At 33.6% G+C, this 18,527-nt stretch overlaps 1 protein-coding gene across 11 annotated transcripts in view; it reads left to right on the top strand.

Moving 5' to 3' along the window:
- LOC119633632 (electroneutral sodium bicarbonate exchanger 1) overlaps positions 1 to 18,527 on the top strand; it is an 86,121-nt gene that overhangs the window by 54,559 nt on the left and 13,035 nt on the right. For all 11 annotated transcript variants that reach the window (XM_038027271.1, XM_038027272.1, XM_038027270.1 and 8 more), the window contains exons 2-4: positions 4,536 to 4,639; positions 11,077 to 11,214; positions 18,017 to 18,487. In XM_038027271.1, the coding sequence (XP_037883199.1) occupies positions 4,546 to 4,639; positions 11,077 to 11,214; positions 18,017 to 18,487 (703 nt within the window). In that variant the 5' untranslated portion in view covers positions 4,536 to 4,545. The remainder of the gene's footprint in view (positions 1 to 4,535; positions 4,640 to 11,076; positions 11,215 to 18,016; positions 18,488 to 18,527) is intronic.

The following is an 18,527-nucleotide window of genomic DNA, read 5'->3' as shown; positions in this document are numbered from 1 at the left end:
CTGTGCTGCTGATAGTTATGGCGTTTCTGCCTATATAGTAAAGCCTGCCAGGAGGAAGGACAGTCGTCCCACATTAGTGTGGCATGCATAGCAATCCATTAGGTGTTGAGAGAACTGAATAAGTACTGCGGGTATGCTATTGCTGGAGTATGTTTTTATTTCAAAAATTGCTGAACGGTTTAAACTTAAAGCCTGTACGACGTCAAATCAGGCGAAATGGAAAATCTTCAATTATGATGAAAACGGACAAGAAGCGGCCGAACGAGATAGTAAATATATTTTCACCATTAAGGGCAGAGAGCTCAACGATTTTGAAACAAACTAATGTTAACTTTTTTTGTTTATATTTCATATCCTATTTGCATTTAACTTAAACGGGTATATTAAATTTTGTCATATATGTACCAAGAATATGCAAAAATACACATAACAGATTCCATAAACCGTCAACATGAAGAGGAGAATTTCCTTCCCCGTCTTTCAGCTTAAGCCCAATAACTCCATTTAGAGAATTTACTTTAACCTTAAACTCTTTCTTCTGGCATATAGTAAGTAAGTCGATCCGTTGACTCGTTCCAATATCAATTAGAAAGGATTTTGAAATTTGAAATATAATAAAAGTCTAAACATTGCTTATGGAATAACTTTTCCATTTTAATATATTGATAACTCTTACCCATTAATGCATTAAGGGGTATACAGGAGAGACAGTTTATATGCAAGTAGTGCTAACACATATCGCATGATCAAGTTTTTATAATTTGACATAGTATAACCTAGTTTTACAAGTACAAGTTTTTTCTGCAAACGCTGCTGTTGTTTAATCAATTCCTTTCTCTAATCATATATTTTATGCAACTCATATGCATGTTTATTACTTACATCTAATCTTTATGCTAATTTTATACACTTTAATTCTCCATTAACTGAGTGCATGTCTCGTAGTTTGTAATTACCGGCAACACTTAGATGTTTTTAAATAACAATAATCACGAGTATTGTAATTACAATGATGACAACAGGTTCGCTCAACTCTCGTAAATATTCTTTACATTAAACATGTACGGCACACGGTATGATTGATGTTAAAATTTAAATTGAATTAATTTCGGATCTCATTTTAAATAGATTTTAAATAATCGTTTTCATCCCTCCTGAATTACGAAAAAATTGTTAAAAATTTTCCTGTTTTTGTTTTTTTTTTTTATTTTTTGTTTTGTCCGATAATATTGTATGCAAATTTCTATTGTATAATTTTAAGAATTTTTTGTGTTTTTCATTAATTGCAACAACATGAGGAAGTAATTATTTTAAATAAAAATTTATAGAACTACGAGTAAAGAATAGAAGTTAACTAATACTGTCATTTAATAAATTGTAAACTTAAAAACAAGCAATTATTGGTGATATCATAATTGTCTCTTTCCATATATCCGCTTACTTAAATCTAAATTTACATTTAAAACAAGTAAACGCATTACAATGAGGCAAAGCCCATCATCAAATACCCTAAACCATGCCAAAGTTGTTTATATAACGACTTTTCAAAATAAAGCTTCTTAAGGCGAAGTGGTCGAAGAAATGTTCCAATCGGAAAAATTTTCAATAGCCTTCGTTCTTGGGCCAAAAGATTTTCATGTACCAAATTTCATCGAAATATCTCAAGAATAGCGCGTTGAAGGCTCCACGCAAGAGTACAATGCAGTCGGATGGACAGACAAGCTCCAAAATGAATTCTGAATCGATCCGTATAATAGAATGCGGATAAATCGCAAATTCTCTTAGGTATTGTATGTGCTTAACATACCCTTCTATCTAAAGTGATGTAGGGTATAAAAACAGAATTCTATAAACTTTGATGCAAACAATGCCTAACGGCCAGACTTTCGGCATAGACTCTGAAACACATTTTCACTTCAAACGCAATGACGTAACTTGTCATAGTTTGTATGACTGCTTGTTTGCTTCATTCATTCAATTCTTTTAACTTATTCAAATAACGCAAAGCCCTTCAATAATGTCGCAAGATGAAGGTCATCATTACACAATAAAATTTAAATCCTTTGTGCAGTGTTAAGCATAAAATAATGCTTAATCGGTTATAAATCGATTGGAACGATGTCGATGAGGTACCGTTGTGCACACACCGTTTGCAGCCGCTACACGTGATTTAGCAAAAACCGAACATTGACGTTCTTTATATACTCTGAATGTCATCGGAATATCTAAAATAACGCTTGACCTTGAAATCACCCACAAAAATTAGCCAAACATAAAAGCAATCATCGTTGAAGTTGAAAATTTCACCACTTGTCAAAGAATTAGTCGGATTTTTTTTTATAAAAATAGAAATTAATTAGTTTTTGAATCTCCAGCAGCTGCTAGGGATAGGATTAAGTCTGCCAATGACATTAAACGCGTATTACAGAAAAAGTGCTAGTGATGTTTTATTGAAAGTATTGTCCATCGCTCGAATAGAGAAGGGAAGCAGAGAGAAGGGGCATAATAAAATAGAGTTTAGGTTTTTTTTTTCTCATTAGGTTTCATTTCCAGATCCAAATAAATTGAACAAAAATCTTTCTACTTTTACTCCAAGGATACAATATTGGATTTGCGAAGTCACTTGTCGGCAATGACATTTCGTATGTACTTGCGCTGCTGTCATAAAGCTAAGCCAACGAATAATTATTAGTCTTACAAAGCTTATGACTGTATAGTACCACCTTATAGCGCGTTATGTAAGAAATATTGAGCTTAATAGTAATAAAATTAGTGTTAATTACTTTTAAATATAGATTTGCATGACGACGGATCCAATGAATGAATTTGTGAATAAAATTCAATCTTCAATGTCTCTGATTATAACTAATCGTATTGAGATAAAAACTAATGAGAACAATAATGATAATAAACAGATAATAAACAGAAGTTTTAACCATAAAACGTATTTTCTTTAGTTTTGAAACATATTTACTATAAATGAACAAGTGAAAACATTGTAGTTGGGCACGGCCGACCAATGGATAACCTACACCCTACACTTCGTGTTGTATATTTATTTACTCATTTTGGTAAAAATGCACCAAATATTCCGCATTATTTTCATGCAAAGGCATATCTTCCATGGACGTCCGCTTATTGGAGAATGCCCAAAACATCACATGATGTGATCTGAATTTACCAAACTTATTTTGCTTTTTTAAGAATGTTATTATTCTTCAGTTTCCTTCATAAAAAAGTGGAAGTTACACTTTCTTTCCATATAAGGGCTTGCTTTTCACAACAAAGCCCATACATTTTAGAATCTCAAAAACAGACCTATATAATCCAAATTCCCTATCCCTATTGTTAATTTTTTTCCTTAATTGCTACTATGGGGCAATTTTCATCATACAATATTAAAAAAATTGCACCTTTTTTTTGAAGAGCTGACTATTAACGTTGTTATATGTAACGGGGTTCAAGAAATAGACGCATGTGGTTCAAATGTGGCGCACTTAATTTTTATGTCATGAACAAATTTTCATCACGAAACAATAAAAGTTAGGTGTTTTTTTCCATTGGTATCCAAAAAAATAGACCTACATGATCCAAATTCGGTAAGGTTGATTTCTTTATCAATTTACTGTTATAAACCTATTTTCACCATAAAATATTAAATTAAAAATAAGACCATTTTACCATATAAAAATTCCCTTTTAGTAGAAACGGTTATATGAGAAGGATTCAATAAATTGCTATACCCGGATCAAATTCTTCATAACAAATTAAAATCGCTAAATAGTATTACTAAACGTTTATAATCGAAAAATTTTGAAAACTTGTGTTTTGGTGAGTGGTCGAAAATGTGAGCCGATCACAATCATTTTCAATGACGTTCATCCTTGGATCACAGCACGTCGATGCACCCAATTTTTTTTAAATATTTTAAAAATTGCAAGCAGTAAGTTGAACATGAAAATACATGGACAAACTTCAGACGGACAGACGGACAGACAAGCTTAGATCGATGGAGAATCCTTTCCTGAATAGATCGGTATAATAAATGGCGGCAGTACCTAAAGTCCTTCTGCGGGTTACCTCAATATCCCATCTATTACAGGGGATGTAGGGTGTAACAAGCAACATTTGGACACCAATATGTTCGATGTATGATTTCTTTTTATGTCGCTGCAGTAAGGCATTTTGCTATAATGTTTGCAACGCCTAAAAGAAAGTTTCGGAGAACCTACAAAGTGTATATATTTTTGATCACCATGAAATTCTGAATCGATCTAGCTATGCCTTTCCTTTGGTCTGGTCTGGCGGGTAGGCATTGAGGAAGTCCCAAATTCGTGAAAGACCTTGAAGCATGTTAGATGTATATACAACATCCAGCGTCCGCCAGATATAAGTTTCTTACTTTTTTTTAAACTTTCAATGTATATGTGAGAACTTGGACATATACCGATATACCCTGTTCATCTATGTATTCTGAAATTAAAATAAATAAAATAATATTAAATAATTGTTTTTGCTTTCTTGGGATTTTTCAGACCTTGGACCATGCATAGTATTGGTAATGATGATGAGGCACCGAAAGACCCTCGAATCGGTGAACAAGATTTTACTCAACAATTTACAGAAAATGATTTTGAAGGTAAATTTTAATTTAAATAATAAAAGGTTATTATATTGTTTTTATCAATTTTCACTGATCGTCTGACTAAATACTACATATTAAATAAATCATTGTTAATAATAACATAATTGTATATATGTATATGTCATGATACTAGCATATAACAATATGCGCTTTTGTTTACACAAATGACTGACTTTGAACAGGTTTTTATTGCTAATCAATAAGGAAGTTTGATTCGTCTATGATATCGCCGACCCTCGATTCTCGACTTCGAACATATGCATAAAAAAAGCAAAAAAAAATGAATTTCTTTAATTTTTTAAAAATCTAGATTGAAAATTGTAGCACACATACAGCATTTCTCACAAATTCACATTCAGTCTTCTATTCGGTTTTTAGGTTAGTTTCTGCCGATGAATTTAACTCGTACGATTTAAAAATCTCGCACTTGTCAAGGATAGCATGTCCGATGCATTGTCATACAACTCTAATTATAAGTCTATGACACCCCCATCGCTCGATGTAGAATGTATAGAAATACTGGATTTACACCTGTTTTAAGTGTTGACATATCTCTGCAATTCGATAAGAAATTTTTCTGTAAACTCACTCTGGCAATAAATTCGAAATAAAAAAACAGAAACTAATAGTAAATAAAAAAGTGAAAAAACAAAAAAAAAATATGTTTGCAATTAAAATTCAATTTAAAAGACATTATTCGAACAATAAATTTCAATGTCTACAGTTGTGTTGCGCTGTTTTGTGTGTCGCTGCTGCTAGGTATGCATTTATATACTTTATAATTAAACGCAGTTAATTAGACTTTGAAAGAACTGCATATTTACTACTTATTACGTGTTTGATAAATTGTTGTCACGAAAACCCGTTATAAAATGTATTCTAATGAGAGTAACAGACTTTTGTTCTGTGATTCAACATTGATACTTGGAAATAAGTTTCGTATTGACGCAAAGCTATTTGCTCCAGAACGCTAGAAAAACTGAAAGCAGACTTATTGCAATAAGTATTAAGAGTGCCCCCTTTCTACCTCACACGGCTTGCGGTACGTCTTGTATGAAGTGTGTGCAGAAGCAAGTGGACATACAGGAAGACTCGAAACAAACCCACCCATTTTTTATGCCCATCACCGATGAGGGATGAGGGTATATATTCATTTGGGTAAAACGTTTGCAACGCCCAGAAAACCAGCAGTATTATGTCCATCTGTCCGGCTGTGTATTGTCTTTGGTAAACATTCTTATGGTCGCAAAGATCAAACTATCGACATCAAATTTAGCAGAAAAGTTGCAAGTTCTTACATGCTAGTCGGTATTGAAATCAATCAAAGGGGCACGTTTACCGTGCTATGTGAAGTGAGGGCACCTCTGCTTCTTAAGAGCAGAGTGAAGGTTTTTACTCGTTATTTGTAAACTATAGCAGATAAATTCACAAATTTCAACATATATTGCATGGGCGATGCAGTAGTACCTCTAAAAAAATGGAAATAATCAGCCACGCCCACTCAATATTATAGTATATCAAAATGTAATATTTTTTCAATACACAAAAACCCCATAAAGTGCATAAATTCTTGGGCGGCCTCAATTTCGGAACGCACCTAAGCATTTTCGTCCGCTCGTCTATCCATCTATCCGTCTACATAGCATCCGTGGTAAATATTTTCCCGGTCGCAGAAATGAAGGCGTCTACTGTAAAAACGATTTCAAGGAAGACCGAAAGTTTTTGAAGAACACGCCCACAACGCCCACAGATCTGCATAATCAAAACTGCAAACACCTCGGCTTTCTGCGTTTTCTGCCTCCATTTAATTTTACAGAATATGAAAGTCTAGTTGTTTTCCCTTTTTTTAGTCAGTGATGGGTATAAAAAATTCGGTCACGATCGAATGTAATTTTCTTAGTTGTTCTGTATTATCATAAGCTTGGAAGTGCTGCTTAAAGAGACTTTGACTCATCAAGTCAAATAAACGGTAACCAGAAGAATCAGTGCCTTAGATACGTGCTCTTTTGAAAATCCTTTATAGTTCACACGTAATAAGTTTTTTTTTTTACTAATAATTCTAACGGTCAATACCGTCGATTTCCTGCATACCATAATGAACATGTACCAGTCGTTTGTCCCATTTGCTATACTTATACATAAGCATTGTAAACACATAGGTTCAATGTTGTCAGAAACTACTGAATTAACTTTGTCCGGTGTATATAATTCACTTTGTTTTCTTTCTATTTTCTTAAAAGGAACCTTTAATAATTTATGTGTCTTTTTAATTAAGTTTAGTTTCCCAGCCATAAGAAGCCAGACTGGGTGGGATACACAGAATAAAATTTACATTCACTGAATCATTTATAATTTATTTAACTTTCTAAAAAGCAAGAATTTATTGTAGAATTTAACCTATTCCGCAGACATAATTTTTATTAGTTTATTTTATTATATAGTAATGAGAAAATACATCTATATATACATATATTTATAACTATTGGAGATTGTAAAGTTTTCTTTGTTACAAGTAATAAAAGTATTATATATATACGAGACGCCAGTTTGTCTCACACACTCTATATAGAGTGTGTCTACTACGCAATACAATGCTCTCATGATAAGTACCTTAGCCCGCTTGCAAATAATTACGACAGATATTCATAATTTTGAAAGTAATCTCGCAGATTAGATTCTTAGATATGTAAAATTCATTCTCACACAAATGGAAATTTCTCGATCGCTTTTAACTGAAAATTATTCATTATCTCTTGTCATAGACGCATTTATTTCGATCAACAGACAATTATAAGCTGACTTGGCCAGTGCCATCTTCGCGCCCCCTGCCATTGATACTCACAATATGTAAGAAAACGTTAACTCACAATCGCCAGTTGATATTAATCCGACATTAAGTGGAAGTATTTACTATGGCTATGAGAGACAATGAATGTTGATCCTATTACATTTCTATATATATATTTTATATGACCAATCACTCAGTCCCCTATTCCTGACATGGTCAAAAAAGGGAAGCATGAGAAAGAAGTAGGGTGTGTGCCCAAGCGATAAGTGTTATGCTTTTAGCAACTGAGAAGTCACTCGAGAGCCAAATACGACTAAAGAAAACTCTACCGCGTTGAGATTTGAACCCGCGTACATTGGTTTCATGGTCGCGGTTCTTGCCTGCTTTGCTCCTCAGGCGAATAATACTTCTTATACATATGTATGTAATTCTTTGGATAATCGATGGTGATCCTCTTACGTTTCTCTATACACGACCTAAAAGAGATATTGAACTCAAACTTGACAAAAATATTTCCCAATAAGCAACTGACGTATCCATGACTAACAAAGTAAGCTGCGATCTTAATATGTTACCTTCAGATATTGGATATCGAAGACTTCTCTTAAGGCAACGCTCTCAAGTTCAATCGCTTAAGTCTTACTTATGCCTCATTTTTACTGGCAGCTATGTCATCTACTAACAAATTCTGTGGAGTAAGACGCTTTACCACTGAGCTAAAGCTATCGTAACGCAATGAATCGCTCGCTACCCGGTATGGACACTTCCATTCTAGTTTTTAACTACTGCGAAATATTTTTATAAAGGTTCCCCCCGTTTTTTTTCTTTACTTGTTCAAGTAGTGTTGCTATTCACTCTCTGAGGCACTGCGTACATACTTCTGTATGATTTGAAAGATCGTAATGCTGTATATTCCCCTCATTCGAAAGATAATTTAGCCACACAGATAAATTTTGATAATAAAAGAGATATATATTATTTCTGAATACCATTCGATAGCCTTCAGGAATGAATTTTTTTTCGAAATTGCGTTTAAACAGGAAAAATTCTCATAGTTCCATTTTGTCGCTTCAATGTTCCACACAAACTAAATACAGAAATATTTATATGTATGCCTTGTAGGGGGGTTATACACACTTGTCAACCTGCAAGCTTGTCTTTGTAGATAGATATTTAAATTAAAGTCTTACCAACTTCTGACTGCATTACGACATGTTGTCATAAAAACATTTCATATCTATGGATTAGTAATAAAAATTGTTTAATTTCTTCGAATATCGAAAAATATTCATTGCTAACCAATCGAAGTGAAATATTTTTATGATATCATATAACAATGAGAATGAAAGTTTTCATTGAAACTTCCTTAACTGGGTAGCATTGTAACCCAAATCAATGGCACATATCATGGCAATATCTTCAGCATTTAATCAGCAACATCGTCTTCTTCTTCCATCTCGAAGAATATGCCTTTCCATTCAATCGAACCAAAACGATGTCGCTGAAGGATATATATATATATATATATATATTGCATAATGCAATGCGAAATTCATTAATTGCATCCCCTTAACTCTGCTATGTAGAGTTGACGCAAACGATCCGCAAAAAGCTCAAATAATTTTCCTTGCTAACAATTTGGCGGACTGAAGGTTTTCATAGTGTATTTATGCCATTGCAATGAAACAAAACCTTTCTTAACGACAACAGCACTTTATTTAGAAAATATTGACCTATTGAATAACATTAGCTCGTGCTAAACGAATGTAATGAAAGCAAGGAATAGCCAATTTTCATATCCGAAGGATATACTGTATAACACGCTTAATTCCTTTTTCACACGATAGATATTTTCCCAAAACATTCGCAGAAAAAAAGATATCGGCTAAATAGGAAAATAGCGGATTGGTAGCAGATAACAAAAAAGCAACTGAAAAGCATAGTAAACAATATTAAAAAAAGCTTGTTCGAATTCATTTAAGAATTTATTTTGTGCGTCATTAAATAAATTATAAACAACAAGTTACATTTTGAAAAAGCAAAATAAATTGCGTAAAAAATATATTACGTCTTTATTCTATACGTAATTAGGGGACTCCCGCTCATTTACGCACATAATCAACATAATCTAACTGAATTGTGAAAAATATAAAGCAAAGTTACAATGCATATTTATGAGGAGTGAGAATGAAAAAATTTATAACAAATACAGAAATAAAATACTCGTTAAAAAAATTCATCAAGAAATTCTTGAAAAAACTTCATTAAAAAAAATTCTTCAAAAAAGTTATTAACAAAATTCATCAATATTGAAAACCGTGTTAAAACAAAACAACACGTGTAAAAAGAGATTTTTTTCTCTTTTTAATTCGGGTTTAAAAATAATCGTGTAAAAAGAGAGTTAGGCTTATATTATATAAATTAGTTTATCAGATTATTAGATCTAGGGAAAATTTTGCGCCCTTTTGCCTAAAAAATAGATCGGATAAGCCATGTTATCTATATGCAAAAAGTGATGATCTATACATATTGAAAAAAGCACTGTGACAATTGTTAATTCAGTTGACGTTTTTAAAAAAAAAACAGAACCTAAGAAAACTTTCGCTGCACTTTGTAACATCGCTCCAAGCAAGGCGATGAAGCTTCATAGGCTTGCAAAAAAATTCGTAAGGTGTGGATGCTTTGTCACTGACGCAAGGAATGAAGGGAAGCTACCGTGCAGTTTCAGAATAACAACATATGTATCGCTTGGCGTGACCTCTGGCAAAAATGTAATGTTCCCACGATCTTCGAAGCCACCACGAAACTCCTGCACCTTTCCCGCTGCCATTTCCCTTCCTTCTCATCCCCGCGGTTCCAGATATAAAGGAGACAAAAATGCTGCAAGAAGTATAATCTTTGCGTCTGGTGCCATACAAACTGAAACTCGATGTGGGATAGAGACTGCAGAAATATGGAACCAGTCAACACAACGCACATGGACATTGTATTTTGACTGGGCGCACGGGGTTTATCGCGACTTCTTTCGTTTTGTTAGGGACAGGATGTCTTGGGATCAGACGAAAAAGTTAGCAAAGCTTGAAACCGAGTTTACACGACAACAGCAATGTAGAAAGAAGTCGAAACGGTTTTCAATTGCCCTACTATAGCACAAGAAGGGAAAGATCTGAAAAGACTTAAGAGCCCCATGTAACAGACCCCCAACCCCTCCCTTCACCACACAAAAAAATAATGCGGATAAAACATACCGCTTGAGGAAAACAAAAGAACCAAACGCCTTTAAGGCAACTACCGTTTCTGTACTATAGAGGGTCAGAAGCAGATCAAAATCTAAATTTCTGCATGAAAATTTTCTGGACAGACCACTAAAACATATTTCCAATCTTCAGACAGATCCCCACCCAATAAGCAGGGACGCACACAGAGCAGCCTTAAGACAAATTTCTGGCCATTAGGACATATATGGCGATGTAAGGTAAGCGTGTTTACTACGCCACAAATTTCTTGCTCCTCTTGATCTAGTGTTTCGCTTAAAACTGAATAAAATTGTTGTCATGTTGTTATTTTTTTAAATGAATATTTCATTCACTTAATCAGTGCTATTTTAATAAATAAATCATTTACGAATATTTGTTTATTTTAGGACATCGTGCACATACTGTTTATGTAGGTGTACACGTGCCTGGCGGCCGTCGTCATTCACAAAGACGTCAGCGTAAACACCATCACGGTAAAGGTGAAGGCGGTGGCGACGATAAACAAACCGAAATAGAACGTCCAGGTAAACATGTTAAAAAAAGTTAAATAAAAGACTAATCGTTGAAAGGATTCATATTTATAAACTTTCAAACGAACTGCTACAAGTAAAGAACGATTAAAATATGCTGAATGCGAACACGTAATATGTGTCAGTCTAGAACTTAGTCTACCCTTAATAGTCTAGGAAATGTGACATGACACAAATGTCTCTAAAACAAATTAACTTTACAAAAAAAAAAAAAGAAGCAACAGAAAGCAAAAAACGAAAATCTCTGCTTTACAATTGATTCCCACAGATTAAGCTTCAATGATAATCAGTTGGAAAATTATACAACAAAATTATAATAAAAATAAAAAATACAAAAGCGCGCGCGTCTTCATTTTAAATTGTGCAAATTGTTAGACAACATGCGATAGATAATAAGGAAATTCAGTCTTACAACTAATGAAAGCAACAATTAACTTTCGGCATGACTCAATCTCCTTACATTATATTCCACCAATCAAGAAGTACATTAATTTTGTCATGTGCATGTGCAACAAGTAGATATAGGTATGCCTACGAGGTCTTCGCATTCTCTGAAAACCTAATATATTTCCCATTGATCCATTGATTCCATCTCAATACTTATTTTGTTCTTGTCTAACTGGAACTGAGCCTAGAGAGTTCAAATAATAAAAAAAAAAAATTCCTCTTACCTGTGACATAAAGTTTGAAAGGATGTGAAAATTCTTATTATAATTATTACATATGCAATTTTTAGGTTAATGAAATAAATTCTTCTTCAATATTAGCAGTTTAGGCTGTTTATTTTAGGAGAGAAAAAAAAAAAAGAACATTGTAGTCGGGCAAGGCTGACCATTAGTCACCCTAAACCACTTTGCCTACTACAGTTATTCACTTGTTTTGTTAATCATAACCTAAAGATTACTTTCCTTCAAAGGCGTACTTCTCAGGAAAGTCCACATATTGAAGGGTGCCCAAAACATCAAAGGGCGTGGTCCAAATTCAGCAAACTTAATTACTTAATTTACTTTCTAAAAATTGTAGTATTTTTCAGTTTCTGTTATAAAAACTAGAAAATAATACTTCCTCTCCATACAAGAGCTTGCTTTTCATGATATATATCAGGCCCTAAAAAATTGATCTAAGTGATCCAAATTTCCTTCCGCTAATTTTCGTGATAAATTGCTATCAAGCATCAATTCTCAAATTATACAATAGTAAAAAGTAAAACTTTCTCTTACGGACTTGCTACTCGTGACAAACGTTATATATAGTGGGGTCCAAGAAATAGCTTCATATCGTTCAAATTCAGTCCACTTTGTTTTGAATGTCATGAAAAAATTTTCGTCATAAAACATAAACAATTAGGCCTTTCTGGCATATCGACGTTTACATTTCCTGAGAATCCTTATATCCGTAAAAATAAACCTATGTGGACCAAATCTGATAAGGTTGATTTCTTTCCCAATTTAGTATTGTGAACCAATTTTCACCAAGAAATATTGAAAATTAGACCCTTTTATCATATAAAGATTACCGTTTTCTAGGAGCGGTTATATGAAAGGCGCTTTAAAAAATGCACCGAGCCGAAGCAAATTTTTCGTACCAGCTTCAATTCTAAATTCCAAATCGATTATTATAATAAAAAGTGAATCTATCTTAAGCCCTTCTGGGTCTTACATACGTCAGCACAAAGTTACTATATCTAGTACCAAAAGTGGTATTGGGTATAACTAGGTATTGACCCTTGTGGTAGCTTTAATAAAGTGATATATTAAATAGGTATTCCGTAGCTAATTTCAGGATTAGTTATTGCAGACGCGATTCTTCTTCTATAAAGAAAAAGTTTAAGCAATCACAGAGAAAATGTTTTATTGTAAGAATTTGGATAAAATTGCAGATTGGCGAGGAGGGCTCTTTTAGGATCAATTGGTGTGTTGCAATTGTATGGCTAAGGCGAATTCTCGCAAATGGCTTCATCTTGATTTTGTCAATATTTTTTTGGATATAAGATTGGGTATATAGCTAAGGGTTAACAGAGGAGTAGTGCTGATGATAGTATTGTATATTTGCTTCCATCATTTTCTCTTTAACTTTCTGTCCAAATGTGTCTTTGATGGTTCAACTTTCCCATGATATCGTCCATTATTAGAAATGGACAAGCGGTAGATTTCGCTGCTCGATCCGCTTGCTCATTTCCCAACCACCCGATACGACCAGGCGCTCGAAGTGTTTTTTTAATTCTATGTCCGCATATTGTCTTGATATTCGTTAATGTGTTAACTATACTCCGGCTAGAAATTGAGAGTTGCCGGATAGTTTTTAAAGCAGACAGACTATCGTTGACAGTAACGTTTTTGACTTTGGTCATAGCTTCAAGTATAGACCTAGCTTCAGTTATGAAAATTGAAGGAATTCCATGAAGTGAGTGATTAAGCAGAATTTCCAGACCGTGGGATTATATTAAAAGATTTATTATTTGGAAAACTCAAATTACGTTTCTTTTCCCCCCGTTTTAATGTTTATTACTTGGAAAACTTAAATTGCCTTTCTTTTCCCTCATTCATTAAGTAAGGGAACATAATCCCTTTTTCTTTGAATCTCTTCAACGAGAAACAAAGTCTTTGAGTTTGTTTTAAAATGCAAATAAGCTCGAGTTGTATTTTGAGTTTCTAGCATTTTACGAAATACGTTATTTCGAGTGCTTTGGAAGAAATTTTTCCCATCTTATCTTTAAGGATTTTGTCTCTATACGGTTTTGTGCTAAGTGGTAGGTTCTTTCATATTGCTTTGAAGATTCAAAAGAAATCATGTTTTCCCGTTTTCCCATACTTAAGTTGGTGGCGTTTTAGTTTCTTTTAGTGGAAAAAGTAGGCGTGGAAGATTTCTTTCTTAAAATATAACATTTCAATCTGTCTGTCCGTCTTTTTTGTCAATTATTGATAAAACTCTTACAGCCTCAACTATTAAGACTAAAACCTCAATAAGAACACTTTCTTTAAGATCACTGATCAAATTTCGAAAGAATTCTCCAATGGCTTTTAAGATAATTCCAAATCTAAAACTTGTAAATGCTGTGTCGTCTAAAAATAATTTTTAGCATAAATATATTATTATTGGAAGCAGGTGAGAAAATTATACTCCGTTATAACCGAATCACTTGTACCCATACAGATATAACGATGCAACTCAGCACTCATTGTATCTAGAAAAATGAAGAAGGCCACGCCTGCTTATCGAAGTCCCATTTTTTTTTTTAAATTGAAGATAAAGGGTTCACCCGAGGTTGAACATAAATGTCTTACTTGTTATACCCTGCACCACTTGTGGCACAATCGCGTATTAATTTTGTACGGATTCTTACAACACCCAGATGGAATTAGAATAGACTCACATTTTGTTATACCGATCGGTTCAGAACTTGATTCTGAAGCTTGTCCGTCCGTCCTTCCTTCCGCCTGTCTGTCTTATTTTCGTGTTCTCTCCCAATATGTCGCAATTCGATGAAATTTGTCCCAAGGACGAAAGCAATTGCGAATAGTTCGTATCAGATCAGTTTTTCGATCGATATAACGCTTTATTTTAAAATGTTCTTATATGAATAACTGCAGGTTGGCGAGCGTTAAGCGTGGGACGCCTTTAACAAGAAAACGCTTGAAACACTTCAGGCAACCTAATATATTATGCATCAGCAATAGCTTCAACTTACTGCAAGCATTCATTGAAAATACCCTCATAGGTATATTTCAAAGTCAATGCTAAAATTGCTGTAAAACTAATCGTGTTTATCCAACTGAGACGCCTACAATTTACGTTTACGTTTATTTATTTCCACGAATTCATGATAATTTACATTTTTTTACGGTAAAAACAAATTTCTTAAATTTAAACATTTCTAGCATACAATGTATTTTGTCATTAAAAAACAACTACCATATAAGCTAATTATCAAATTAATTTCGTTGTTACGATTCAACTTGCGTAAGAAAAAGGATTATCATTATTATTGCTATCATTATAATTAGTTTAACCAGACCAATAATAAACTCAAAGACTAAACTCTTAAAGCACTAGTCTATCGGCTTTATTGAAAACTCTACGGCTCTTAAGAGATATAATTCAGCAAGGCCGACTATTAAATACCTTACGCTTCTTCGTGTAAATTAATTTCTCATTTATTTACGTGATACCAAAACTTGAATTATTTTCTCGTGTAACGGCTTACTTTCCATCGAAAAGCACAAAATCTGAATCGATTTTAGTAAAAGTAAGTTTCTTTCAAAGATGTCCCCTATTTCCGTCATGAAATTCTAAAAGGTAGGCTTTGCCGCCAAGTAAAGGCAGAGAATATCCTTATTGTGAGTGGGTTCCACACAATTTATCCATGTAATCCAAATTTGATGCCATGTCAAATTACTCTTATGGAGCAATTTTGAGAAAAATTTGTCCTTTTTACCATCTAAAGAAGTCCCTTTAAGGCTTTCAAACTTGCATGTATATATACATTTATGTATATATACACATATATATTTATTTTTGCCAATTTAATAGCAATATATATATATTGCTAATTTCAAATGATTTTTTCGCGAAATTGTAAAAATTGCGAATTTTCCTGACCTCTTCAAAATGAGATCTTATATGTAAAGTGGTCGTAAAAATAATCCGAATTAGTCCATCTTCAGCAGCATTCCTACTCGAGCTAAAATATCATACTTTGTTAGAATATTTGAAATATTGCTACCTATAGGTTAAACAGGAAAATAGATGGAACGACCTGAGACGGACAAAGGGACTCACAAACTTTAATCGATTCCGAAATGATTCTCAATTGATTGCTTTATCTTAAGTCCTTCTACCTCTTATATATATTCGCACAAAGATAATACATACAGTGTATCACAAACAGCTTAGGGCATAAAAAGTACAAAACTTGAAACCGAGATTATCTATTACTGTGTGGTATATAGACAGTCTTGTATGGAATCTACAGATCGCAAATTTTTGAGATATCTCGATGAAATTTTATATACCCCCGACCCGTCCTGACTCAAGAATGCACGCTGTTAAAGCTAGATTTAATCTGACAACTTTTGTGATCACTTACCCTACAACGACTTATTTGGATAAAATCGTTGCATGACATATTTTGCAATTTTCAACACATCCTGAAAAAAATCGCTACGTGCTATTATTTTGGCATCTAAGCCTAAGGGGCCATTGTTTTGAAACGCCTTTCATGTAACCTCTCCATCAAGAAGCAAGTCTTTGCATGGCAAAACGATCTCGTATTTAATATTTTTTAGTGGAAATTGGTTCATAGTAATTTGATATAAAAATTAATTGCATGAAATTTGGACCTCATATGCCTATTTTTTGTAAGTCATTTCCGATAAGCGTAAGCAAGTTTTAATATGTAATTTTTAGGTCTCTATAACGCAAATGAATGAAGGATAACATAAAGTTTAAACATTAACATTAAAAAAATTAATTTTACTAAATTTTGACCACTTCTGTTTGCCTTTTAGGCCGCGATCTTTAAAGGAGTTCGCATGAAAGGTACGCTTGTAACAGATGCAATTTTTAGTATGCTGCCACGAGAATAACTGAAATATTATATTAGACAAAGTAGTGTGGGTAATCAGCCTTGCGGGACTACATTTCTCTTGTTTTTGTATTCGATTTCTGCCTCACACGTGTAGCTACTTTAGGCATGCAATTTCCAAAACCCATGTACGATTAAGACAATTTGAGTTTCCCTATGTTTGTTGAAACGTTCGTAATTAAAGTAATTAAAATGGAAATCTTAAACTTGCTGCACATATTGTTACATACATTATATCACTTGCGGTACAAGAGTAAAATGACTTTGTGCGAAAGCACACAATACCTAGGAGGACTTGACGTAGATCCGGTTTTTATGTTAGCCATCGGCCCAGAATCACTTTCTGTCTCGATCTAAGCTTATCTGTCCGTCTGCGCGTCTTATACTCTTGTGTCTAACTTATATGTCGCAATTTTTTAAGGTAATGTAAAAAAATTTGTAACGCCTATGCATTTTGCCCCAAGTATAAACGCTATTGAACATAATCCAAACCACTTTCTCGAGCATTTCTCCTAAAATGACTTATTTCAAAAATGACTTATTTCGTATTTCGTAGTGCGAGGTAGTGCAGAGTATTTACGAGTGCACTGTAAACCATCATAATATTTTTTTATTTTGGTTCGCTTTAGAAAATACTCACATACTCAAACCTGTTTTTGTGCGGTCTTTTTTGTGCGTTTATGCGACAAGCCATCGAACTACAGATCTGATAATTGTTGTAAGAAAGTAAAAGTTTACAGTGCTGAGAATACACTCACCTGGCGAAAGCATTGCGAGTATATGTTTTTTCCATTTAGCTTGCATCCAAAATATGCTTCAAGCCTGTACTAATACTCCTGTAGCACGAAGTCAAAAAAGAAACTCCTCTTAAATAGTTTTTTTGTTGATATTATTATTAATTTTTTAGCCAGAGAAATAAATTCTAAAACTAAAGTCATAAAGCACTAGCATCTAGCGGTGTCAGCTTTATTGAAAACTCTACCGCAGTTGAGATTTGAACCTACGACCACTGAGTCTAAGACGATACTCTTTATTATTGTGAAATTATTTTTACACTTAACACGACAAGTTGTTATAATAATAATAATAAATAGTGTTTTTATTCACTGAAAACGATTGCAAAACAATTTCGTTTGAAAATACATTTAAAATAAACATATATATATATATACATACATGTATGCATATATTTATCTCTTCTCATTAACACAGTTACGCCACCTGCTCAGCGTGTACAATTTATCTTGGGTGAAGAAGGCGATGATGGGACCACCTCGCATCCTCTCTTTTCTGAATATTTAACTTTGGTTAAAGAAGGCGATGAAATTGAGTGGAAAGAAACCGCCAGATGGATTAAATTTGAAGAGGACGTCGAAGAGGGTGGTAATCGTTGGTCTAAACCACATGTGGCTACTTTATCACTGCATTCGTTATTCGAGCTGCGCAGTTTATTATTAAATGGCACAGTTATATTGGATATGGAGGCTAACAATTTAGAATTAATAGCTGATTTAGTATGTGAGAATATGTTAAACGCTGGCGTATTGCCATCGCAGTCACGCGACAAAGTCAAGGATGCTCTATTAAGACGTCATCGTCATCAGCACGAATACAACAGACGACACAAATTGCCAATAATACGCTCGCTAACCGATATAGGACGAAATCATTCTTCATCGAAAAGTGAGTTAATACGTTTTTATTGATTAACATACTACATAGA

The sequence above is a fragment of the Glossina fuscipes genome, unplaced genomic scaffold (assembly GCF_014805625.2).
Source record: "Glossina fuscipes isolate IAEA_lab_2018 unplaced genomic scaffold, Yale_Gfus_2 2, whole genome shotgun sequence".
Taxonomy (NCBI): domain Eukaryota; kingdom Metazoa; phylum Arthropoda; class Insecta; order Diptera; family Glossinidae; genus Glossina; species Glossina fuscipes.
The sequence above is the reverse complement of the archived record's forward strand: the minus strand, read 5'-3'. Positions and strand labels throughout refer to the sequence as shown.